Source organism: Theropithecus gelada, chromosome 12 (assembly GCF_003255815.1).
Source record: "Theropithecus gelada isolate Dixy chromosome 12, Tgel_1.0, whole genome shotgun sequence".
In the NCBI taxonomy this organism is placed as follows: domain Eukaryota; kingdom Metazoa; phylum Chordata; class Mammalia; order Primates; family Cercopithecidae; genus Theropithecus; species Theropithecus gelada.
Window position 1 is genome coordinate 79,779,531 of NC_037680.1, and position 25,746 is coordinate 79,805,276.

The window sequence follows — 25,746 nt, forward strand, 5'->3', positions numbered from 1 at the left end:
TCAAAGAGAAGAATTTTAAAGTCACATACTGTTCTTACCTGTGGGCACAGATTACAAAGAATTGTATCATCACTCTCAATCAGACCTCTTTTTTAAATCTCCCAAATCTCCTCAAGATTTCCATTTTCATTTTCAACTTAGCCTGACCAATTTGTAAATAATTTCTACTTCCTGCAACTTGATTGCGAAATTTCATTACTAAATTATTTTTATAGATTTTTCAGGGTTTCCAGGGTAGTATAGCCCCCATACCATTAGATGATGGTGAAGAATTGATAACCAAGAGAACATTTATATATACTATGTGGTAGCACTTTTTGTATGTTCTATATAGTGATATAATATTTTATTGAAATCAGAATACATCCTGGGAGTTGGAGATTGGGAAAATGTTGGTTAAAGATACAAAATTTCAGTTAGACAGGAGGAATAAATTATGCATCAGTAACAAACAAGGGAATTAGAATAACAAAAGATTTACTTCTTTTTCATGTTGTCTGTCTATTGTGGGTAAGCAGAGAGCCTCTACTCATCATAGTCACTAAAGGTCCCAGACTAACAGAGCAGCCAGCATTTTAGCGTTTGTAGTCACCAAGTGTGAGAGAAAAAGTTTTGAAAGGTGTCAAACTGGCAATTTAATGTTCTTGTCTTGTCTGGTCATGCTACATGACACATGTCATTTTCATTCTGAACTCATTGGCCAGAACTGTGATTACATGTCCCCGTCTGTCCCTGTCTACTACAGTGGGGCCAAGTTAAAATCTACCATGTGACTAGAAGGGGTAGAAATAGTTGGCAATTAGTGCCGTGACTACTTTTTATCTCTGCTTATGCCCTGCTTATGAGTCTTTAAAAGTACAAAAAGGGAGCCGGATGTGGTGGCTCATGCCTGTTGTCCCAGCTACTGGGGTTGCTGAGGTGGGAGGACTGCTTGAGCCTAAGAGTTCAAGGCTTCAGTTAGCTATAGAGACCTGTCTTTTTTAAAAAAGATACAGGCCGGGCGCGGTGGCTCAAGCCTGTAATCCCAGCACTTTGGGAGGCCGAGGCGGGCGGATCACGAGGTCAGGAGATCGAGACCATCCTGGCTAACATGGTGAAACCCCGTCTCTACTAAAAATACGAAAAAAACTAGCCGGGCGTGGTGGCGGGCGCCTGTAGTCCCAGCTACTCGGAGGCTGAGGCAGGAGAATGACCTGAACCTGGCCGGAGCTTGCAGTGAGCCGAGATCGCGCCACTGCACTCCAGCCTGGGTGACACAGCGCGAGACTCCGTCTCAAAAAAAAAAAAAAAAAAAAAAAAAGATACAAAGAGACACTTAACAGTGCTTCATCTGTAGTCTTTATACTCATTAGCACTTTGGTTCTAACTAATCAGCGTTCCCGCATTTTGACATGTATGCCAGAGATTTCTCTAAGGAAAGTGTGTCTCTTCCTCCTCTTCCTCCTACTCTTGCTACTTCTCCATCCTCCGCCTTAGACTTTTCAGCAATGGCAAATCTAAGGGAACATATTTTAAGTTTTGAAACAATGGCATAACTTTTCTTTATAGACAGCAAGACAGATACAGAAAGAGGAACATAAAACCAGTCTGAAAATGGCAGAAGAGAGGCTTTTAAAGGAATCTTTAATAATAGCAAAATGAATATAAAGATGGGGAGAGAAGATTTATTAAAGGTAGTTTTGATAACAAATTAGATAAAATTGGTAGCTAAAAACAGTTTTTGAGAGTCAAAAAGAAGAAAAGTTTTTTGATAACAACTCTTTATTAAAAAGGAAAATACAACAAATATTATTACACCAAAAAAGAGTAATTTTCCTATATAATATAGAAAACATATACAGATAACCAAAACTTGCCAGATGAGGCCAGTGAGAAAATTCCAAATGTTAACAAAACCACATTTTTCAATGGCCCATTAATCAGAGAACTTTAAAAATTACATAAAAATTAAAATTACCTTCATATAGGAATACATTTTAATTTACCCAGAGATCCAACACACTTAAGAGAGAAGAATTTTACTAATTTAATTTTTTAAAAATCCACTACCTATTAAACTCATGTAGCATTGCTGAAAGAGTATCTACAGAATTTTCACATTGAGGTTTTCTTGCAGAAGTAGAAATCAAAAGTACAGAGACCCTCTTTAGCAATGAATCACTGATAAGCAAAATATTTACAATGAGAATAACATTCCACTTATGTGCATTTCTGAGCATTAATTTACATCAGGCTTTCCAGTTTACCAACTTTTATAGAATTTCTTCCTAGTGAGAGTTCTACAAAACTTTTGAAGTAATTGTTAAATTTAAAAACATTTCTGTATTTTCTACACTGCTGTGCTTCCAATCCAGAGTCCTCTCACATTTATAAGGTCCATCTACAGTTTGTTACCATGTGTCTTGAACATGTGTTAGACAATTAGACAAATGAAGGTACTCTCACACTCTGTACATTTATAGGAATTTTTAAAAAATGAGTTCAAGTATCAAATGAAACTTATGAACTAAAGAAATTACCACACATTTAAATTTATAAGGCTTATCTCCACTGACTTCTTACATATTTCAAAGAAAAATGGAAGAACTGAAGGCTTTGCCACATTTCTAAGAATTATAGGGTTTTTCTCTATTGGGAACCCTTTTATGTCCTTGAAAGAAACTGGGAAAACTGAGGACTTTGCCAGTTTTTTTTACATTCATTTTTCCCCCAGTATGAGTTTTTCTTAGTTTTCAAAGGGAACTGGGAAAATTGCATGTTTTCCAGTATTCCTCACAATCCCACTATGTGTTTTTTCATTTGTTCTAATAGAACTAGAACATCTGAAGTCTTTACCACATTCCTTCCATTCACATGGTTTTTTTCCAATATGACTTCTTTCATGCTGTTGAAAGGATCTGGGAGAAGTGAAGGCTTTACCACTTTACTTATATCCAAGGGTTTCTCTTCAGTTTGAGTTCTTTCATGTCATCAAAGGGAACTGGAAAGTGTGAATGATTTACCACATTTTTGACATTCCCAAGGCTTTTCTCCACTGTGAGCCTTTGTATGCTTACGAAGGAAACTGGAAGTTGTAAAGGCTTTACCACATTCTCTGCATCTATAGGGTTTCTCTCCAGTATGAATCATTTCATGTTGTTGAAGGACATAGGAAGAAGTTAATAATTTATCACATTTCTTGCTTGTATAGGGTTTCTCTCCTCTATGAGTTCTTTCATGTTCGTGACGTTTCTGGAATAATTGAAGTCTTTACCACAATGTTTACATTTATAGGATTTTTTTTCTCCAGTGTGAGTTTTCTGGTGCATTTTAAATAAACTGGGGAAAATAAAGTTTTCCCCACATACTGTACATTTATAAAATCCATTATCACTGTGCATTACCATGTGTCTTCAAACACCTGTGAGAGAAAGGCTTTCCCACATTGTTTACATTTATATGGCTTCATTTCACAGTCCTCACACTCAAATAGTTTGTGTCCAGAGTGAGATACAATATACCTGTGAGACACAATATACCTATGTAGAGATGTATGACATATGAAGAGTTTTCCACACATTCTGCATACACATGATTTTACTTCAGTAGAAACTTTCTTGTTCAGATTAAGATTTGAATTCTGGCTGAAGGTATCTCCACATTGACTATTTTGTTTACCTTCACACAGTCTCTCTACCATATGACTTACATTTCTCCCATATTTTCTGACTGGATCGTCAACATTCTGGTCTTCCCATTTGTTTCCTGTAGAAGCCAAATTCCTGAAGGTTTCCTGTGTCACATCTCTATAAGAGTTTCTTCTGGGAAAAATCCAGCAACGCCCACTCCTTCTGAGTGAAGGTCACAGCCACATCCTCAAAAGTCACTGAGTCCACATTCCAGCTTCCAGCATGCTCCGGCATCTTGCCCGGGGATCTTGCAGGGCCTGCAGGTCACAGGCAACAGAGGCTGCCACAGAACCACCTAAGGCCTCTCAGAGCTGAGGAGAGGGAGCCCGAGCTAGGAGCACAGCCCAGAAACCCAAAAAGAAGAAAATTTTATATGCTATTAACATAATATAGGAAGATAATTCTGCTTATGTAAGATGGCAACAGAAAGGGGGGCAAAGTAGAGGATGAGTAGCAGCATTTAACGAATGCATGCATATATTTGCCAGGAATTACATTAGAAGCTGTGTATGTATTATCTCTAATATGCACAGCAATCTTGCCAGTAATGTAAGAACTGCTTCAAAGATAAATGATAAAGCAGGGAATTCAGACTTGGGTTTCTTTGACTTTGACAGGGAGATTAAAAAATGGAATTAGGAGAAATCCATTGCTCATGGAAGACTTATAGAAAGGAATCTACAGCAATAATTTACACCTTATTTATTAGTCTGATTCTGAAATTAAGTGGAAATTAAGAAGATATATATTTTCTTATTCATTGTTTATTTATTGCTTACCAAAATAGCTAAAGCAGGTTAGAATAGATTTAATTAAAATTAACATAATTCCAAATACAAAGCCATTTAAAACTATTTCTTTTCTTATTTGATGAAAACAAATAGATGCTTTTTGTAGATTTGATTAATCTGTTATCTCAATTTTGATTCTACTTACAGAATCTCAGAAAGTTGGAAAGATTTCCTCAAGTGGAACTAAAATAAGTATAGGGAAATAAATCAGCCAGGCATGGTGGCTCACACCTGTAATCCCAGCACTTTAGGAGGCCGAGGCAGGAGGATTGGTTGAGGCCAGGAGTATAAGACCCCATCTAGAAAAAAAAGAAAAAAAAAATTAGCCGGGTGTGGTGATATGTGCCTGTAGTTCTAAGTACTTGGGAGGCTGAGGTGAGAGGATCACTGAGCCCAGGAGTTGAAGCCTGCAGTGAGCTATGATCACACTATTGCATTCCAACCTGGGTGACAGCAAAACCTGAAAGAGAGAAAGGGGAGGGAGGGAGGAAGGAAAGGAGGGATGGAGAAAAGGAGAGTAGAGGAGAAAGGAGTGGAAAAAGGAAGGAAAGGAAAGAGGGAGGGAGGGAAGGAAGGAGAAGAGAGAGAGAGAGAGAAGAAGAAAGAGGAAGAAGAAGAAGGAGAAGAAGAAAGAAGAAGAGAAAAGAGAAAAAGAAATCTTCCTTCAATGTGACTTGTTCATTCATTTAAACATTTGTTCAAAAATATACTTATTGAGTTCCTACTTTGTGACTAGTGCAAGTTTAGTAGGATTCCTTGCCTTGCCAAGAGAAAAAGAATTATGTTAAGGTATGCCCTGTGCCTCCTACTTGTCAAACCTGGGACAATATATGTACAAAATAATTACAGTAATGAATTATGTAACCATTCAGGAAGAAAATTTATGAGTTCATACCAGTGATAGATAAGGGAGAAGTGAAGGGTGTTGCTTACAGTAAAATTCCAAGTGCCAATTAGTAAATATAGAGGGGATGCTGGAGTTGGGGGAAAAAAACACATTTTGGACACATCATAGTAAGATTGGATCAGGCAAGAATCATTCATGGATGTTAAACCTAGGGGGAAGTTTTGGTTGGGAGCATGATGTGTGTATGTTTTTTGTTTGTTTGTTTGTTTGTTTTGAGGTGGAGTCTTGCTCTGTCGCCCAGGCTGAAGTTCAGTACCGTGATCTCAGCTCACTGCAACCTCTGCCTCAGGTTCAAACAATTCTCCTGCCTCAGCCTCCCAAGCAGCTGGGATTACAGGCGTGCACCACCACGCCCGGCTCATTTTTTATTTTTAGTCAAGACAGGGTTTCACCATATTGGCCAGACAGGTCTTGAACTCCTGACCTCAGGTGATCCGCCTGCGTCAGCCTCCCAAAGTGCTAGGATTATAGGTGTGAGCCACTGCGTGCGGCCATGTGTGTGGTTTTAAAATGTCTCCCCACAATTACTTATTACTTGTAATTGAAAAATTAGTAATTATTTTGGACAGTACTGGACCAAATAATCCAGTTGGTTGGATGATCAAAATTAACTGATTATCAGTAAGAAGTAGATGGGTATCATGTCCTCCACATGTGATAACCCTGAGAAGAACACGTCATTGCTTATGTGTTATTCCAGCCAAGCATGCATAGTCTGAATCTAATTGTGAGAAAACAAGCAAACCCCAAGTGAAGAACATTCTAATTTTTAAAAAAAGGAAGGCTGGAGGACAACTTTCTTTAAAAATATCACAAAGAGGGATTCTGGAAATGTTTTAGATTAAAAGAGGCTAAAGAGACACCAAATGCAATACCTCACCCTGGCCTGGAAGCTGTACTGGAAGAGGGAAATGCTACAAAAGATGTTAGTGGGTGAATTGACAAAACTGGAATATGGTTGGTAGATTACATAAAAGTGTTGTATCAGTGTTAAATTTATTGAAGTTTATAACTATACTATAGTGTTATATAAGACTATATCCCTATTAGTAAATATTCACTACAATATTAAGAGATGAAGGACCATGATATATGTGATTTTCTATATATAATGAGGCCGGGCACAGTGGCTCATGCCTGTGGGACACTTTGGGAGGCTGAGGTAGGAGGATTACTTAAACCCAGGAGTTAGAGACCAACCTGGGAAACATAGCAGGACCCCATCCTCACAAAAAATTAAAAAAAAAATTAACTGCGTATGGTGGCTTGCACCTGTGGTCCTAGCTTTGCAGGAGGCTGAGATGGGAAGATGGCTTGAGCCCAGGAGTTAGAGGTTACAGTGAACTAGGATAGCACCACTTCACTCCAGTCTGGGCAATAGAGCAAGACCCTGTCTCTAAAAGAAAAAAAAAAATTCGGGATAAAGTGTTAACAGTGAACTTGGGTAAACTCTATTTGATGTTCTTTGATCTATTCTTATTGTTGCAACTTTTGCCAAAACTTGAATTTTTTCCAAATAAAATTAAGAATAATGATTATGTCCTAGGTATGATGTGAGTACAAAAAAGAAGCATGGTGGCCGGGCGCCGTGACTCACGCCTGTAATCCCAGCACTTTGAGAGGCTAAGGCGGGTGGATCACGAGGTCAGGAGATCGAGACCATCCTGGCTAACACAGTGAAACCCCGTCTCTACTAAAAATACAAAAAAATTAGCCAGGTCTGGTGGCAGGCGCCTGTACTCTCAGCTACTCAGGAGGCTGAGGCAGGAGAATGGCATGAACCTGGGAGGCGGAGCTTGCAGTGAGCTGAGGTTACGCCACTGCACTCCAGCCTGGGCGACAGAGCGAGACTACATCTCAAAAAAAAAAACAAACAGCAGCAGCAACATGGTTAAATCAACCAAGGACATAAACTTAGAAAACTGAGATGCAAATAAGTGTTTTACAGCCCTCTCAGACAACCAGTTGATAGGTATTACCATCTGCTAAATGCTAGATGCTTGGCCCAAATATCAAATAATAATGGAGCAATTAACTGTGCTACATTCTACAAATGGTATAAGACTAAGGTTCATTTTTAGCTCTACTAACTTATTGAAAACATGCAGTACAAACTGCTTGTGCTTTAATTTTTGTGTTCTAATGTGTGTAATAGTTCTCACCCCTTTTGTTTATGTTAGCATATTAAATTTTTACCACAAATATATTGGAAATTATGTGCATATGTTACGTCTAATACAGGAACTTTAGAATGAGTCATTGATCACAAATTGTAGAAGTACATTTGCATTATGTTAATCAGGTGAGGATGTTTATTGTTTGTAGCATAGGTTGTCTGGATAGGATACAAGCAATCTAACTAAATTATGGTCTTAGTTAATACCATAATTTATAATGGATGCACAAAATGATAATAATCCCATGGAAAAACCTAACTGAAAGCTGAATTAAATTTTATCCTTTTAAAATTAATTTTTTTACCACATGATTGAATTTTTTATTTGAAACTCCAGTGAATTTTGTATTGTTACAAAAACATGAAAATCTTTGATAATGGTCTTAATTAGATAGGAAGATCTATTAATGTTCTAACATGTTATGTTTGAAATTAGAATAAATACAGCTGGGTTCTGCCTTCCACACACTGGAAATAGGCATAGATTTGGAAGGCAGTGCAGTAGCAAATGAGGTCTAATATGATTTCTAATGAATTTGGATAGTAGATCTGGATCTTTGAACTCTTTATTTTGCTATCACTGAGTCCAGCTATGCTTATCCTATGTGGTTTGTTCTATGATGAACTGAAATTTCTTCTCAGGTTTGAAATAATTATAAGGAAAGTAATTTCAATAGCTCAATTATGGTCATTAAGAAGAAAGCATCTTAGACCAGTGCTTTATCAGTTGATCATATTTAGATGTACAGAATTTCTATGTGGCTGTCCTTTAAATATTTTCTATTTTTGTTGGCTTTAGTAATTTTAAATGCTTTTTTAGGGAATGAAAAAATATCTGTGATTTTAAAAAATTTACCATCTACTAGTTGGAAGTATCATCATAATACTACACTTTATTCTCCAATCTCCACACCACTATGCCCATCTAAAAGATTCATTTTGTATTGAATTGAAATGTTCTTGTTAAAAACACGGGCAATTTGTATTGGCTTTATCAAAGCCTGTAGAAAACATAATATCCATCAAAACTACTGAAATTGTCATTAAAAAACAGAAATAATCCCAGCCCATACTGGATCTGTATCCTCAAGATGAAAGAAGCTAATATATGGCCTCATTATTCATTATTATAAAGTTTCAGAAAGTGGCAGAGTAGCCTGGATTTCTGATAAAAATATTCTACTAGTCTGAGCTGTCAGTTTAGCGTTACTGCCGAACAAATTCTTGTACAGATTGGAAATTTTAAGGGCTGGCTTCTTGTTCATTTTACAGTTATTTGGAGATTTAACCTAGCTACCATGTTGCATAATTCAAAAAAATAAATCTTTTAATTGATGGACAGTTCAGTTATTTGCTAGACTTCTTTTCAAGATTATGCGAATCCTAGAGATACATGGTTCAAGACACAAATCAAAAGTAAAATATTAAATTTGTTTTATAATTGTTTTTGTAATTGTGCCATGTCTGCTTGCCCATGTTGTAATTTATTATTGACTTCTTTTTAATGATAGACGAAGCCTTAGTACTGTGGAAAAGAGCAGACAGAAATATAAACCAGCTTCTCTCACAGTGGAATTCGTCCCTTTCTTTTATCGTAAGTAACACCTCTAATTTCTCTTGCTATGATTATCATCTTACTCTGATTACTTTTTATTCTTACTCTGATTCTGATCTTGATTCAGCTTTGTTAATTTATAAAATAAAGGTTGTAAGAACTTGTCACTGGAGTAAGGTACATGATTTGTGTTTGGCTGCAATTATTGTATGTGGTTTTATTTAATATGCTATTCTCAAAAAAATTTTTTTTAGAATAAAAATATTTTAATGATGGTGGTATATTTTATTTTATTTAGTTACTTTTTTATTGAGACGAAGTTGCATGCTGTTGCCCCAGGCTAGAGTACAGTGGCGCGATCTTGGTTCACCGCAGCCTCCACCTCCTGGATTCAAGCAGTTGTCCTGCTTCAGCCTCCCAAAAAGCTGGAATTACAGGCATAGGCCACCACACCCGGCTAATTTTTATATTTTTAGTAGAGACAGGGTTTCACCATGTTGGCCAGGCTGGTCTTGAACTCCTGACCTCAGATAATCCACGCACCTCAGCCTCCCAAAGTGCTGGGATTACAGGCATGAGCCACCATGCCCGACCAATGGTGGTATATTTTATAACTTCAGAATTTTTACTGAAAATAGGAAACTTGAGAGAGTTAGCCCCTATATATGTGACTTATATATGCCATCTTTCAAAAATATAGAATTTGCAGACTATAAAAGGAACACTGTGTGTACCTTGAGTATATATTTCCCATTCAAATTTGTCACTTAACATTTTGCCATATTTGCTTCAGTTCTTTCTTTTCCCTGTGAAATGAAACAGGACAGAAATAGTCCTTTGATTGCTTGCTGAAGATGACTGCAGTACTGACTCTGCTTGACCACCAGTAGTGATACCTAGCTAACTAGGTAATGAAGCTCCACAGTAAACCATCTCTGGAAACTGGCTTCACTTATAGGATAGAGGACAGGAAACCCAGCATGCTAATAGAACGGTATAAGGTGTTTCTATTCATCAGGAGTCCTCACAGCCATCCAAGGGCTATTCTTAAGTCCTCCAAATGAGGTTATAAAATCAAATTGGTGTGTCAGGGAGCCACTTGGCTTAGAAGTAAAGTATCCCATAGAAGCCTTTGTCTCTTGTATATATAGGTTGTGCACATATTTTGTTAATTTATCCAAAAGTATTGTATATTTTGTACGCTTTGTAAATGATTTATCTTATTCATTTTTGGGGAGAGATGCGGTCTCATTCTGTTGCTCAGGCTGAAGTACAGTAGTGCAATCATAGCTCGCTATATAACCTCCAACTTGTGAGCTCAGGTGGTCCTCTCACGTCAGCCTCCCAAATATCTAAGACTATAGGCATGTGCCACTGTGCCTGGCTAATATAAACAATTTTTTTTACGGAGACAAAGTCTCACTGTGTTGCCTAGGCTGTTCTCAGACTCCTGGCCTCAAGTGATCCTCCCACCTCAGCCTCTCAAAGTATTGGGATTACAGGTGAAGCCACCATGCCCAGCCTGATTTGTTTTAAATTGTATTTTTCATTTTTAAAACTAGTATATAGAAATATAATTTGTTTTTGTGTATTGACTTTTATATCCTTGTTCCCACATGTAGAAGGGAAAAAATTCAGTCTTGCACCATTAAATATGATATTAGCTATATGTTTTTAAAAATAGATGCCCTTTATTAAGTAGAAGAAGTCTTATTCTAACTCTGCTTTGCTAATAGTTTTTATTACTGAATGGACGTTGACTTTTTTTTTTTTTTTTACATACTTTTACTACATCTATTTGAGGTGCTTGTTAATTGGCAAAGTACATAGGTTGATTTTCAAATATTAAACTAACTTCATATTTCTGGCCTAAACTACCTTTGGTTGTGATTATATAGTTAATTTTTATTTGTCTCTCTCTCTCTCTCTTTTTTTTTTGGAGAAACAGGGTGTTGCTGTGTTGCCCAGTCTGGAGTGCTATGGTATAATCATAGCTTACTGTAGCCTCAAACCCCTGGGTTCAAATGATTTTCTTGCCTCAGCCTCCTGAGTACCTAGGACCACAGGATTGTACCATGATAAGCAGTGTATTAGTTTGTTCCCACACTGCCATAAAGTAATACCTGAGACTGGGGTAATTTATAAAGGAAAGAGGTTTAATTGGCTCATGGTTCCGCAGGCAATACAGGAAGCATGACAGCCTCTGCTTCTGGGGAGGCCTCAGGAGCTTTTACTCAAGGCAGAAGTCGAAGCAGGAGCAGGACCAAGAGTGAGAAAGCCGGGAGGTGCTAACACTTTTAAATGACCAGATCTCTTGAGAACTCTGTCATTAGAAAAGCACCAAAGGGATGCTGCTAAACTATTCATGAAGGATCCGCCCCCGTGATCCAGTCACTTCCCACCAGGCCCTACCTCCAATACTGGAGATTACAGTCAAACATGAGATTTGGGTGGGGGCATAGATCCAAACCATATCAGCTGGCTAATTTAACAAAATGTTTTTGTAGATATTTTTGTAGATATGGCCTTGCTGTGTTGCCTCCAGACTAGTCTTGAACTCCTAACCTCTGGTAATCCTCCTTCCTCAGTCTTCTAAAGTGCTAGGATTATAGTATATTATCCTTTTTATGTACTACTGCATTTGATTGATTTTTTGTTTAAAAATTTTGTATCTCTGTTCAAGAACAGTAAGGGTTTCTAGGATTTTTTCCCTTATATGTCTTCTTAGTCTGCTTTGATTGTCATAACAAAATACTGTAGACTGGGTAGCTTAAATAACAGAAATTTATTTCTCATAGTTCTGGAGACTGGAAGGTCCAGCAGGTTTTATTTTCTGGTGAGATCTGACTTTGTGGCTTGCAGATAGTCACCTTCTTGCTGTGTCCTCACATGTTGGAAAAAGACTGTTGTCTCTTCCTCTTCTTATAAAGGCACTAGTTCTCTTGATCAAGGCTCTACTTTTATGACCTCATTTAACTTTAATCACTTATTTAAAGGCTCTATCTGCAATACAGTCACATAGGGGAGGTGTTAGGGCTTCCACATACTAATTTTGGAGGTACACAGTTCACTCTATACCACTCGGTCCTTGCACCCCTGCCCAATTCATGTACTTATCACATACAGAATACATCCATTTTACCCCAACAGCCCCAAATGTCTTAACTTATTCTCACATCAACTCTGTAAGTCTAAAGTTCAAAATCTTATCTTAATTTCTAAATCTGTTACTGGTTAGACTGAAGTTACAATTCATCCTGACTCAAAATTCCTTTCCAGCTGTAAACCTGTGAAAAGAAATAAGTTATATGTAACCAGAGTACAACATTGGAACAGGTATAGGATACATATTCCCATTCCAAAAGGGAGCCAGTGGAAGGAATAAAGGTGTGACAGGTCTCAGGTGAGCCTAAAACCTAGTAGGGTAAATTCTATTAGGCATTACAGCTTGAGAATAGCCCTCTTTGGTTGATACTGTGTGCTCCATGCACACTGGGTTGCCAGTGTCACCCCCCGCCCCAGGTCTCTGCAAGGGCCCCACCCATAGTGCTGTCTGTGAGGGCAGCCCCACCATTGAGGCACTGGGTAGGTCATCCTGGCCCACTGAAACCTGACCTGTGGTCCTACCCTTTGAAACCAAGGAAGAGGAAACAGCCTTGCCTCCTGGGTCTTTGGTGGGAGTGGCAGCCCTCATAATCTCTGAATTGCTTTCAGAGTTTTTCTTATCACACATTCAAACCGAATAGCTTTATGGTCTGGTCTATAGAATCCAAGAAGTCCAACAGTCTACCTTCATTCCTTCCCACTTTCTCTGTCCCCTTTAGTTCAAAATGGTAGTGCCTTTTCTGGTATAATCCCATATCCATTCCTGGCCTCACTGAGCTGGCTGATTAAGTCCACTAGTTATACCCCCGGTCTGTTTATCAGTCACACCCTCAGTGTTTTCTTTAGAACAAGCTTTCTTGTTTGTTTGTTTTTTGTAATTTGGATAGACTGCAAATTTTCTAAATCTCAACTTCTGGTTCTTTTGTGTTTAACAGTTTCTTCTTCAGTTTATTTCTGTCTTCTCACATTTTAACTATAAGCAGTGAGAAGGAGAAATTAAGCTGCTCCTTCAACACTTTACTTAGAAATCCCCTTAGCTAAATACCCAATTTCATTGCTTGCTGCACATTCTACCTTCCACAAAACACTAGAACACAGTTCAGCCAAGTTCTTTGCCACTTTTTAATAAGGATCGCCCTTCCAGTAGTTTTTAATAACATGCTCCTTATTTATGTTTGAGAGCTCAACAGAATTGCCCTGAAGGTCCCTATTTCCAGCATGCACCTCAAAACTCTTACAGCCTCTACCCATTACCCAGTTCTAAAGCTGCTTCTGTATTCTTAGGCCTTTGTTGTAGTAGCACTCTATTTCTTTGTAACAAAATCTGTCTTAGTCTACTTGGGCTGGTATAACAAAATACTATTGATTTGGTGGCTCAAACAACAATACTGGTCATATTAAATGAGTTAGGCAGGGTTCTGTTTTCCTCTATTTTCTGTGAGAGTTGGTTTGAGAATGCTATTATGATTTTCTTAACACTCATCAGCAGATCTGGACCTAGAGATTACCTTGTGGAAAGATTTTGTTTTGTTTTTCATTCAGACAGGATCTTGCTATATTGCTCAGGCTCCTCTTGAATTCCTGAGCTCAAGTGATCCTCCCACCTCCGCCTCCTGAGTAGCTGGGACTATGGGCATGTACTATTGTGCCCAATGTGAAAAGGTTTTAAATTATAGAGCAAATTTATTTACTACATAAAGGGCTACTCAGATTTTCTATTTCTTCTTGTGTTAGTTTTTGTAATTAATGTCTTCCAAGGAATTTGTATTTTTCATCTGTATTATTGAATTTATTGGCATAAAGTTGTTCATAGTATTTCTTCATGTATCCTTCCTAAATCTATGGAATCTAGATTGATGTCTCCTCTTTCATTCCTGACATTGATAATTTACATTTTTCTGTCTTCTTTTTTCTTGATTGGTCTAGCTAGAGGTTTTTAAATTATATTGATCCTGGCACATGCCCATAGTCCTGGCTACTTAGGAGACTGAGGCAGGAGGATCACCTTAGCCCAGGGGTTTGGGGCTGTAGTGCACTATGATTGTGCCTATGAATAGCCACTGCATTCCAGCCTGGGCAACATAGTGAGACCCTATCTCTTAAAATATTATATTGATCTTGCCAGTGAACTAGCTTTTGATTTCATTGATTTTCCTCTATTGCTTATTCGTTTCCTTTTTCATTATTTTTTCTATTATCTTTAATATTAACTCCCTCTTAATTGCTCTTCTTTTTCTAGCTTCTTAGGGTGAAAGTTCAATCTTTAGATCTTTATTTAGACCTTTTTTCTAGAATGAACATGAATCATTGCTTTAGTTGTGCCCCACAGATTTTGATATGTTTGTTTTAATTTTATTTAATTAAAACAATTTTTTCTTCATTTGGTTTAAAATATTTTCAAATTCGGGAAATGTTGGTCAAAGGATACAAAATTTCAGTTAGGAAGAATAAATTCAAGAGAGCTACTACGTAACGTTGTGAATGTAGTTAGTAACAATGCATTGTATACTTGAAAATGACTGAGTAGCTAAGAGAGGTTACCACAAAAAAAGTTATGTGAGGTAATGTATATGTTAATTAGTTTGATTTAGCCACAATGTATACATATTTCAAAATACCATGTTGTTCATCATAAATGTATGCAATTTGTATTTGTCAATTAAAAAAGATTAAATTAATAAAATGAAAAGGAATGTATTGTTTAATCTGCAAGTGTTTGGGGAGTTTCCAGATCCTTTTTTCTTTCTTTCTTTTTTTATTTTTATTTTTTGACATGGGTTCTTACACTGTCACCTAGGCTGGAGTGGTACAGTGGCACGATCTTGGCTCACTGCAGACTCCGCCTCCTGGGTTCAAGCGATTCTTATGTCTCAGCCTCTCGAGTAGCTGGGATTACAGGTGCCCGCCATCACACCCAGCTGATTTTTGTATTTTTAGTAAATATGGGGTTTCACCATGTTGGCCAGGCTGGTCTCCAGTTCCTGGCCTCAAGTGATCCACTCATCTTAGCCTCCCAAAGTGCTAGGATTACAGACATGAGCCTCCACCCCCAGCCCTTTTTTTCTTTATGGTAAAAAAAGTGTGTATTTGGAATTAACCTGATGGATTCAGTTTAGATGATCCCGGTTGTGTAGGCAATATCAAAAGCCTCATACTCCAGAGGCAGTCTAACATATGCCTTCTCTCCAGCAGGCCTGATCAGGGTGTAGACCTTGGCCACATCATTGTCATAGAGCTTCTTCATGGCCTGTCTGATCAGTTGTTGGCCTTGATATCTACAGTGAACACAAGTGTTTTGCTGTCATCTTTTTCATGGCTGACTTAGTGGCTTAAAGGGATTTTGGTGCTGGCATAGTAGTCAAGTTTGTATCTTCTCCGAGTGTTCCTCTGAGGCTGTTTGGGCTGCCTTTGGAACCATGGTGTTTTGGGCCACCAAAAGGTGGTGATGTGCAGATTGTATGTGTGTGGGGGGTGGGGTGGATGCCTTTTAGCCCTGCCTTCTTGGCCTTCATAACCTTGGCTTTGGCTTTGGCTTTGGGAGGGGCAGGGACCACCTTTCTTTTAATGCCATTTTCATGAAAAGGGTCTCCAGATCTTTTTTTCATTACTTTCTAATATATTTCCATTATGGCAAGAGAAAATACTCTTTATGACTTCAATAAACTTAAACTCATTGAGCTATATTTTCTTATTTAAATTTATTGAGTTCCACTTTTCATCACGAATAACATTCCTTGCCTTGATTATATTTCTTGCCTACTTTGTCATATACTAATATAGCCACCCAGCAATCTTATGATGAGAATTTGCAATGGTATATGTTTTTATGTCCTTTTTATGTATTATCTTTCTGTGTATCCACTGTGGATGAATGGAACTCTGTCATCATCTAGCTCTGTGTAAAATCAGAGAATTACTCAGCTTACAGTTTCTTTGTAGTTTTTTGCCGATCTTGTGGGATATCACACTATTATGTGAGGATAGACACTGAGACACAAAGTGAGCCCTGTGCATATTTCTGGAGCACTTTCTCTGTATAGCTTCCTCCACTCCAGTACTCTGCTTTACAAATTCCAGTTGCCTAGGCCTCTCTGAACTTTGATTTCTGTCTCCTCAACTCAACAAATGACTGTGTTCTTTTAAGGTTCCCCCTTTCCATGTAGTAGTTCGGAAAGTGTCTCCAAACAGGAATCTGTGTGATCCTTGTGCTTACTTTGTTTTCCTTCTTGTGTGTATCACAGTTCTGTGACCCAGTTTCTGGAACTGATTTTCTCCAGTTTTCTAGTTGTTTATAGCTGAAAGCCATGTGTAGTACCAGTTATTCCCATATAGCTGGAACTTCTTAATTTTTTAATTATAAGTTTCTATCCAGGTTACCTCAAAGCTGTTTCTTTTTGGTAACATTTGTTATTGGAAATCATTTTATTGTTATAGTCTTGTCCCAGTGTGTAATGACGTATGCAAAAGGGTGTTCATAACAGCATCAAAAGAAAGGGGAAAAGCATAGCGGTTTATCAAGAGAGAACTGGTTAAGTGAAGGTAACACATTGTAGCGGTGTATGCCTCTAGTCATTACAAAAAATGAATGAGGTAGATGTATCTGTTAAGATGTAATAATGTCCAGGCTGGACACAGTGGCTTACCCTTGTACTCCCAGCACTTTGGGAGGCTGAGGTGGGCAGATCACCTGAGCCCAGGAGTTTGAGACCAGCCTGGACAACATTGCAAAACCCTGTCTCTACACAAAAATACAAAAAATTAGATGGTCATGGTAGTGTGTGCCTGTAGTCCCAGCTACCTGGGAGGCTGAGATGGAAGAATCACATGAGCCCAGGCAGCCAAGGATGCAGTGAGCTGTGATTGCCCTCTAGCCTGGGCAATAAAGTAAGACCCTGTCTCAAAAAAAAAAAAAAAAAAGTAGAAAGATGTAGTAATATCCAGAATGTATTAAGTTAAAAAGCAAAAAAAGTTGATGCAGGAGTATATTTATGTACTATGTACTTTTTTTTTTTTTTTTTTTTTTGAGGTGAAGTGTTGCTCTGTCACCCAGGCTGGAGTACAGTGGCACAATCTTAGCTCACTGCAACCTCTGCCTCCTGGGTTCAAGAGATTCTCCTGCCTCAGCCTCCCGAGTAGCTGGGATTACAGGTGCCCGCCACCACACCTGGCTAATTTTTGCAATTTTAGTAGAGATGGGGTTTCACCCTGTTGGCCAGGCTGGTCTTAAACTCCTGACCTCAGATGATCCACCCGCCTCGGCCTCCCAGAGTGGTGGGATTACAGGTGTGCAAGGCAGTGGTAGTGTCGTGGGTTGAGGAATAGATTAAAGGGAAACTTACATTTCCTTGTCAGGTTTGTTTGTTTTTGTTTTGTTTTGTTTTGTTTTTTGAGACAGAGTTTCACTCTTGTTGCTCAGGCTGGAGTGCAATGGCGTGATCTCAGCTCACTGAAACCTCTGCCTCCCAGGTTCAAGTAATTCTCCTGCCTCAGCCTCCTGAGTAGCTGGGATTACAGGCATGCGCCACCACACCCGGCTAATTTTTTTGTATTTTTAGTAGAGACCGGATTTCTCCATGTTGGTCTGGATGGTCTCGCTCTCCTGACCTCGTGATCTGCCTGCCTTGGCCTCCCAAAGTGCTAGGATTACAGGCGTGAGCCACTGCGCCCGGCCCCTTGTCAGGTCTTTATGCTGCTTTTTCTTTGTTGTATGCATGTATAGCCTGTTTTTTTAAAAAACAAACAAACAAACAAACAAACAATAACATAATTTATACTTTTAAAAGAAATCTTACTATTGGTACCAGAATTTTAGAACATTAGCCCTGGAGTGGACTCAGGAAATCTTTTTGTCCAACTCTTTCATTCTGTAGTGGACTAGTTATGGTCAATTTTTACTAATGAGAGGTCTGATAGTCTTAGTAAAGAGACGTCTAGGGTGGGCGCGGTGGCTCACTCCTGTAACCCCAGCACTTTGGGAGGCTAAGGCGGGAAGATCACCTGAGGTCAGGAGTCCGAGATCAGCCTGGCCAACATGACGAAACACCGTCTCTACTAAAATACAAAAATTAGCCGGGCGTGGTGGCAGGCACCTGTAATCCCAGCTACTCCAGAGGCTGAGGCAGGAGAATTGCTTGAACCTGGGAGGCAGAGATCGCAGTGTGCTGAGATCGCACCACTGCACTCCAGCCTGGGCAATACAGTGAGACTCCATCTCAAAGGGGAAAAAAAAAGAGAGACGTCTAATTTTATGCCAGGTTTTAGTTAGTTTCTAGCCCTGTCAGTTAGTGGTCATGTGACTTCAGGCAAGATACTAACTTCTGACCTTCCTTTTGCTCATATATAAATGGGGGCCAAATATCATCCTTATATGGAGAATTATGAGAACTCAGTGAGACGACGTGAATACCTAAAATGCTATCTGGTAGATGGCTTCTCTTTTCTTTTCCTAAGCCAAAATGCGTATCAACCTTGGCTTTTAACACAGATTAGCCTTTTCACAAATAGTTCTTCGCATTTGCATCAGACATTTCCTAGAGATAAATCATATTGCGAAAGACAAATCTTATTTATTTATTTATTTATGGGTGTGTTATATTTACAGAATGTTTTCAGGAAAGTGAACATCTCAAGGAAAGTCTTAAATGTTGCTTATTGCATCTTTTTGGAGCCATTGTAGCCGGTGGGCAGGTAAGGAAAATGTTGAAATTTAATATATACAATTATAACTAACAGTGCAAAAAGCTTTCCATGGATTGTTTAGTATGTTCTTTGTCTTTTTATAATTGCATTCACCATACAAATATTGAACTTATATATTGTAACTAATCTGCGTCTTTTATTTTCCAAAAAACCTAAGTAATATTTAGCACTGACAATAAAATTACTGAATAAACAAATTTAACAATTTTTGGTATTGTAAGTTCTTATTTACGTTAGCTTTCAAGCACTAGTTTTTATTTCAGATGATAGAGGAAGTCAGCCTCATCAGTCCACTTGATGAAATCAAAGTCTCGTAGTTTGGTTTCTAAAGACACCAATTTATTCACTCTCCTGTGTACCTATAATACTGAATGTATTTTTGTAAGTTTATATTTTTTTTTTCAACAAATCCAAGTAGTGTTTTAAAATTTACAGAAAAGAATTTCTAGTTTTTTTTTTTTTTTTTAAGGTAAGCATCTAAGTGCTGTCATAAACTTTTCTGTTTTTGTTTTTTGAAATGGGGTCTCACTGTGTTTCCCAGGCTGGAGTGCAGAGGTGCAATTATTGGCTCAATGCAACCTCTGCCTCCCAGGTTCAAGCGATCCTCCCACTTCAGCCTCCCAAGTAGCTGGGACTACAGGCACACACCACCATGCCCAATTAATTTTTGTATTTTTAGCAAACACGAGATTTTTCCATATTGCCCAGGCTGGTCTTGAAGTGCTGGGCTCAGGTGATCTGCCCACCTCGGCCTCGCCAAGTGCTGGAATTACAGGCGTGAGTCCCCCATGCCCGACCACTGTCATAAACTTTGAATATAAATTCTAGTTGACAAAAGGATTATAGTTCAGAAAGTATGTTCTTATACGTTTTCTTAAACCACACAGTTTAGATCAGAGGTTCCTAACACTTGTTATACTTTTTATACCACACATCCCTTTGGCAATCTGATAAAGCCCTTTGTCAGAATGTTTTAAATGCCTCAAATAAAGGAAACCAATTATACTGAAATGCAGTTACTAAAATATTAATAAAACAAATCTGTGACATAGCAATATGTGCTTCTTTATAATACATTAAATTTAAAAAGCTATAACAGCAAGTCTAGAAACTAATGTAACTTCCAAGAAGAAATTAGCATAAATGATATTTTGAGAGACTGTAACAGCTGTAATAAATGAAAATGCATATAATTTTTACTGATGACAAAATCACAAGTTTGTTTTGTTTTGTTTGTTGTTGTTGTTTTGAGACAGGGTTTTTTCCTGCTGCCCAGAGTGGAGTGCAGTGGCTCTGTCATGGCTTACTGTAGCCTTGACCTCCTGGCTCAGTCAGTTCTCCCACTTCAGCCTCCTAAGGAGCTGGGACTACAGGCACATGCCACCACACCCAGCTAATTTTTGTATTTTTGTAAAGATACTCTTTTGCCATGTTGCCCAGGTTGAGCAATTCCTAGCTCAAGCAACCTACCCACTTCAGACTCCCAAAGTGCTGGGATCACAGGTGTGAGTCAACTGTGCCTAACCAACAAAATCACAAGTATTATTTCTACTACTGTGCTTTTGTTGCTTACATTTAAATTTGAAGGAAATACTCAATTTTAGTTAGAGATTAGTAGAAATTAAGATATCTGGTTTTTTTCCATCCAAGTTTATAGATCTCCATAATTCCCTCCCTCTATCCCTCTGTTTCTTTATTTTAGATCAAAAGTGTTATCTTCTCTTTTTTAACCAGCAGTTTTTTCTTTCACATTAAACATTCTCTTACTAACATCAGTGTACTATGTTCTTAATATTGTTGAACCAAATTACATATTTAAATTATAATTTTAAAAACTTAGAAACCTGTATTTTTTAAAACTTAAGTAAATTTTATTTAAAGATACAAAATTATGCCAATAATATACTAGGCATATTACCTTATTATTTTGGGCATTTAGGAGGAAATCCTTGTCTACATTCAGGAGATTGAGACCATCCTGGCTAACACAGTGAAACCCTGTCTCTACTAAAAATATAAAAAAAATTTAGCCAGGCATGGTGGCGGGCGCCTGTAGTCCCTGCTACTCGGGAGGCTGAGGCAGGAGAATGGCGTGAACCCGGGAGTCAGAGCTTGCAGTGAGCCGAGATCGTGCTCCGTCTCAAAAAAATAAAAAATAAAAAATAAAAAAAGAGTTTCCTGTCTGTTGGTACTGATGCAGTTCCCCTTTCCTCCTTGTTTTTGCTCTGTTTTGTTTTCTCTCTGTATTATCATTTTCTTTTTTTCATTAAATGGCCCTTATGCTCAGTGGCCTTTTTAAGAAAAATATTTTTATCCTTTTTACCCTTGTACCTTGTTAGCCTCCAGAGCACTACTGAAATTTCCATTTCTTTGTTTTATTTGTCCTGTCCTTTTTATTTTTTGGCACCTAGCCAGAGTCCCTAGTTAGGTTTCCAGGTGGACTATTTGACTTTCTCCTCTTCCCCCTAGAAGAAGAAAAGAGTCTCCTTGTAGTGAGAGGGGTGGTGACCAGAATCTTGTTTTTCAGTGTAAGTTTGCTTAATCACATTCCAGTATTAGCTGATTTCCTTCATTTGGGTCATTATCTCTCCATTTCTATCATTTCTCTACTACAGTGAAAAAAATGAATAAGTATACAGGAATGAAAATGGAAGTGGCATTGTTATGACTAATGTAGAAATTGATTGGATCCCCTTCTGTTTTTGAAAACAGAGAGACTTGTTCTTGTTAGTGCCTAGGGGTAGTCAAGCCCCGAGAGACCTCCATAATGAAACCTAACACTAAAATCAAGTAGATACTGGAAGTCCAATTTATTATTTTATGTACCAAAAATCCTTGTGATCCAGGCACAGCTATAGTGGGATTTCTATCAAAGTTGGAAAGTTGTTTGTTGAATATGGCATTAGTACAAGGGTGTTTCGATGAATTGAATATATAAAGGCTAAAGAATGGTCATGATGTCAGGCCGGGTGCGGTGGCTCAAGCCTGTAATCCCAGCACTTTGGGTGGCCGAGACGGGCGGATCGCGAGGTCAGGAGGTCGAGACCAGCCTGGCTAACACGGTGAAACCCCGTCTCTACTAAAAAAATACAAAAAAAAAACTAGCCGGGCGAGGTGACGGGCGCCTGTAGTCCCAGCTACTCTGAGGCAGGAGAATGCTGAGGCAGGAGAATGGCGTGAACCCGGGAGGCGGAGCTTGCAGTGAGCTGAGATCCGGCCACTGCACTCCAGCCTGGGCGACAGAGCGAGACTCCATCTCAAAAAAAAAAAAAAAAAAAAAAAGAATGGTCATGATGTCATAAAGATCAGAAAAATCAAAGTCTGATTACTGGTTTCCTTTCCCAAAGCATCGTATCTGGGCTTCCCATTGGCATATTTGAAACCTGTTCTGTTTTGTGTTATGTTGAAAACAAAGATTTTGGAGCCAGACTGACCTAGGTTTGAGTGTCCATCTCTAACTAGTTGTGTGACCTTGGATAAACTAATTACATATGTTTTAGTTTATTAATTTATAATACAGAAATAGTAACATTTGTGGGATATTTGTAAGGACTAAATGACATAATGTATGTACAGCACTTAAAGTATTTGTACTTTTAAAAAGTAAGTAAATAACAGTTTTATCAGTTAGATCTATGATTTGCTGTATGTAGCAGTTAATAAAATTAAAACAGCTTAAGTTACTTTTCTAATTAAAAACAAAGTAATAAACAATTCAGAGTTAATCTGGTGCCTCTGGGATCTTCAGGGACTCAGTTTTCTTTTGAATGTCAATCTGTCATGCTTACTGTTCTGTTTCATGCTGCAAGATAGCTTCTAGAGTTCTGGCCATTATGTTCACATTTGGGGCTCTAAGATAGAGGGGGTAAAGAAGAAGGATGCAAACGGCATGTGTCAAGTATCTTTTAAAGAGATACTGAGGCTGGGCATGGTGGATTACTCCTATAATCCCAGAACTTTGGGAGGCCGAGGTGGCAGGATCTCTTGAGCCCCAGAGTTCAAGACGAGCATGGGCAATACAGGGAGACCCTGTCTCTATAAAAAAGTTTTGTTTTTAATTAGTCAGGTATGATGGTGCACACCTGTGGTCCCAGCTACTCAGGAGGCCAAGGCAGGAGGATCACTTGAGTCTGGATAGTTGAGGCTGCAGTGAACCGTGATCATGTCACTATATTTCAACGTGGGTGACAGAGGAAGACCTTGTCTGAAAAAAATAAAAAGCAAAATAAAGAGATACTGAAAAGCTGATACTCCCTGTCTTTTGATCTAATTTGCCAAACTTGATCATATGACTGTGGAGAAGGAAAACATGTCCACATAAAAAATGTAATACAACTTGCTTCCTTGGCCTCCTTAGCAGCAGGGGAGGCTAGGAAATGTGAATTTATTCTGGGTGGTCATGTGTCCAGGAAAACATCAGTTTCTCTGAATAAGGAAGGTGAAGGAGATTGAATGTTGGGCAGGCCATTAGCAGTTTCTTCCATAGTAGTAAATATTGTTGTTGATATTATATATTATATTGATAATTATTGATGAAAACAGTCCTAATGGCTTAAGTGCTATTTCAGGTAATTTTGCATAACTATGTTCTGTTTCATTATGTCATAATTTGACAATTTAGGGCAATACATATTGTTTATTTCTGTGTTTTTCTGGTCACCTTGACATATAGCTACCAATTACTTAATGTATGGAATTTCAGAAGTATGTTTGTAGAATCAAAACCAAACCAGTCATCTTATATATTTAAATCAGTTGTGATGGACTTTCTGTAACCAACCTGAAAACCTGAGAGACACTTAATTGATTTGAGGTTGTTTTTTATTTGTTTCATTTTGCCTAAGAAATCCAGGTTTAGGCAGTTCTGGGTTGGTACAGTAACTCAATAAGAACATGAAGGACTGAGGTCCTTCAATATTCCTATTCTTTCTGTAGCCTGCTACTTTAATCTTGGACTTATCTCTTCATGATATAAAAGTGGCTGCAAGCATTATGTCTACATTCTAGACAGGAAAAGGTGAAAAGCCCAAGGGCAAAGGGTCCTTCCCTTTTTATTTATAAAGTGATACCCTCTTCATAGGCCACTACCATATGTCCTTAACCAGAACTATATCACATGGCTACCCTTAGCCACAAGAGAGAGTGTAAAGTGAGTTTTCTGAGAGGAAGGGAAGATTTAATATGTATGAACCACTAGCAGTGTCTATTAGAGTATCTGTTACAAATTTTTATGTGTTTATTTATTAAAAGAAAAGGTTGCCTGCAGATGTATTAAATTCTCATTGTTGCAAACATACAGAACTCTTCATTAGGTTTAGTTTTCATTTTTATTGTCTCTAATATTTCAGAGGAATGCTTTACAAGCAATTTCTCCAGCCACTATGGAAGTTCTTATGCGAGTTTTGGCAGATTGTGATTCCTGGGAGGATGGAGATCCTGAAGAAGTGGGTAGGAAGGCAGAACTAACTCTGAAGTGCCTTACAGAAGTGGTACATATCCTTCTCAGTAGCAATTCTGATCAGCGTCAAGTGGAAACCAGTACTATTCTGGAGAACTATTTTAAATTGCTAAATTCAGATCATTCAGCTTTACCTAATCAAAGAAGGTCCAGACAGTGGGAAAACCGATTTATTGCTCTACAGATCAAAATGCTGAGTAAGTATTACATAATGACAACTTTTTCTGAGTCTGTTTTTAATTTTCATATCTACCACTTTCTCTTGAAATACAAGGCCGTTGTATGGAAAGCATTGATTGTTTAATTCAGATATCATGTGAATGCTTAGACTTTGACTTCAAAATAATTTATATAGAATTGATGTGTTTGTTACACCCTCTTTGCTTTAACAATAACAAAGTCAAGTCTGTATATTGTTTTGACAGTGTAATCTCCTAAATGCATCAGTGTTAAAAAGAAAATTAGCTATGACTTTGAAATTCTAGGAAAAGTAAATTTTCAGAAAGCACCGTTTGTAGTAACCTATGGTAAAGAGTCCCATACAATCAATTTTGTATGTGCCTCTATAACATCTCTGTAGAGGTCACTTCAAAAATCTGCCCTTTCTCTAGAGGGCCTCTGTTTTTGCTTCTTTTTTTCCTCAGAGGCTGTGTGTGTGTGTGTGTGTGTGTGTGTGTGTGTGTGTTTGTGTTTCTCTTCCCTTCTCTTTGTGTTGGTTGTTTTGTGTCATTCTGCTTATTTATCTCTGTCTCTCTGCTCTGCAAGCTCCTTCACCAATATATTATGATTTCTTATTGTATTCCTATGTAAGGTTGTTAAATACAAATATAATTAACTGATAGTTCCTTATAGAAATAAAATGTTTTAATTAGCACTAAACTAGGAAATTCAGATAGTAAAAAGAAAATTCCTTATATCCTGCCACCCACTCATAACAAACGTTAATGGTTTGGTGTATAGCTTCTAAAGGCATAAAAATGCTTTTATGTGTTTTTGTGTGTTAGTGTCATTTAAAAAATACTGAACATCAAAATTGTTTTAAAAATTAAAAAGAAAAATGATTAGAGTAAATGTTTGTATGATCCCAAATTTTCACTTTTACATGGATGATTTTCTTTTTATTTTCCTAGATACCATCACAGCCATGTTAGATTGTACAGATAGGCCTGTTCTTCAGGCCATTTTTCTTAACAGCAATTGCTTTGAACATCTCATACGACTGCTACAGAACTGCAAGGTATTTTTCTATTATTGTTGTTGTCTTTGATTTTAAGAAACTATTTTTTGTTTTTGTTTTAATTCACATTTGAACATATTTTCACTAATTTTTATACTTAATCTCTGTTTGCATTTAATTACATAACCAAGTTTTATCTTGAATTGAAAC

General features: G+C 37.9%; 1 protein-coding gene across 1 annotated transcript in view; it reads left to right on the forward strand.

The window, feature by feature from the left end:
• NBEAL1 (neurobeachin like 1) overlaps positions 1-25,746 on the forward strand; it is a 205,206-nt gene that overhangs the window by 50,626 nt on the left and 128,834 nt on the right. Inside the window, exons 7-10 of the mRNA XM_025405096.1 lie at positions 9,054-9,136; positions 18,804-18,889; positions 24,250-24,556; positions 25,490-25,596. Coding sequence (XP_025260881.1) covers positions 9,054-9,136; positions 18,804-18,889; positions 24,250-24,556; positions 25,490-25,596 — 583 coding nt within the window. The remainder of the gene's footprint in view (positions 1-9,053; positions 9,137-18,803; positions 18,890-24,249; positions 24,557-25,489; positions 25,597-25,746) is intronic.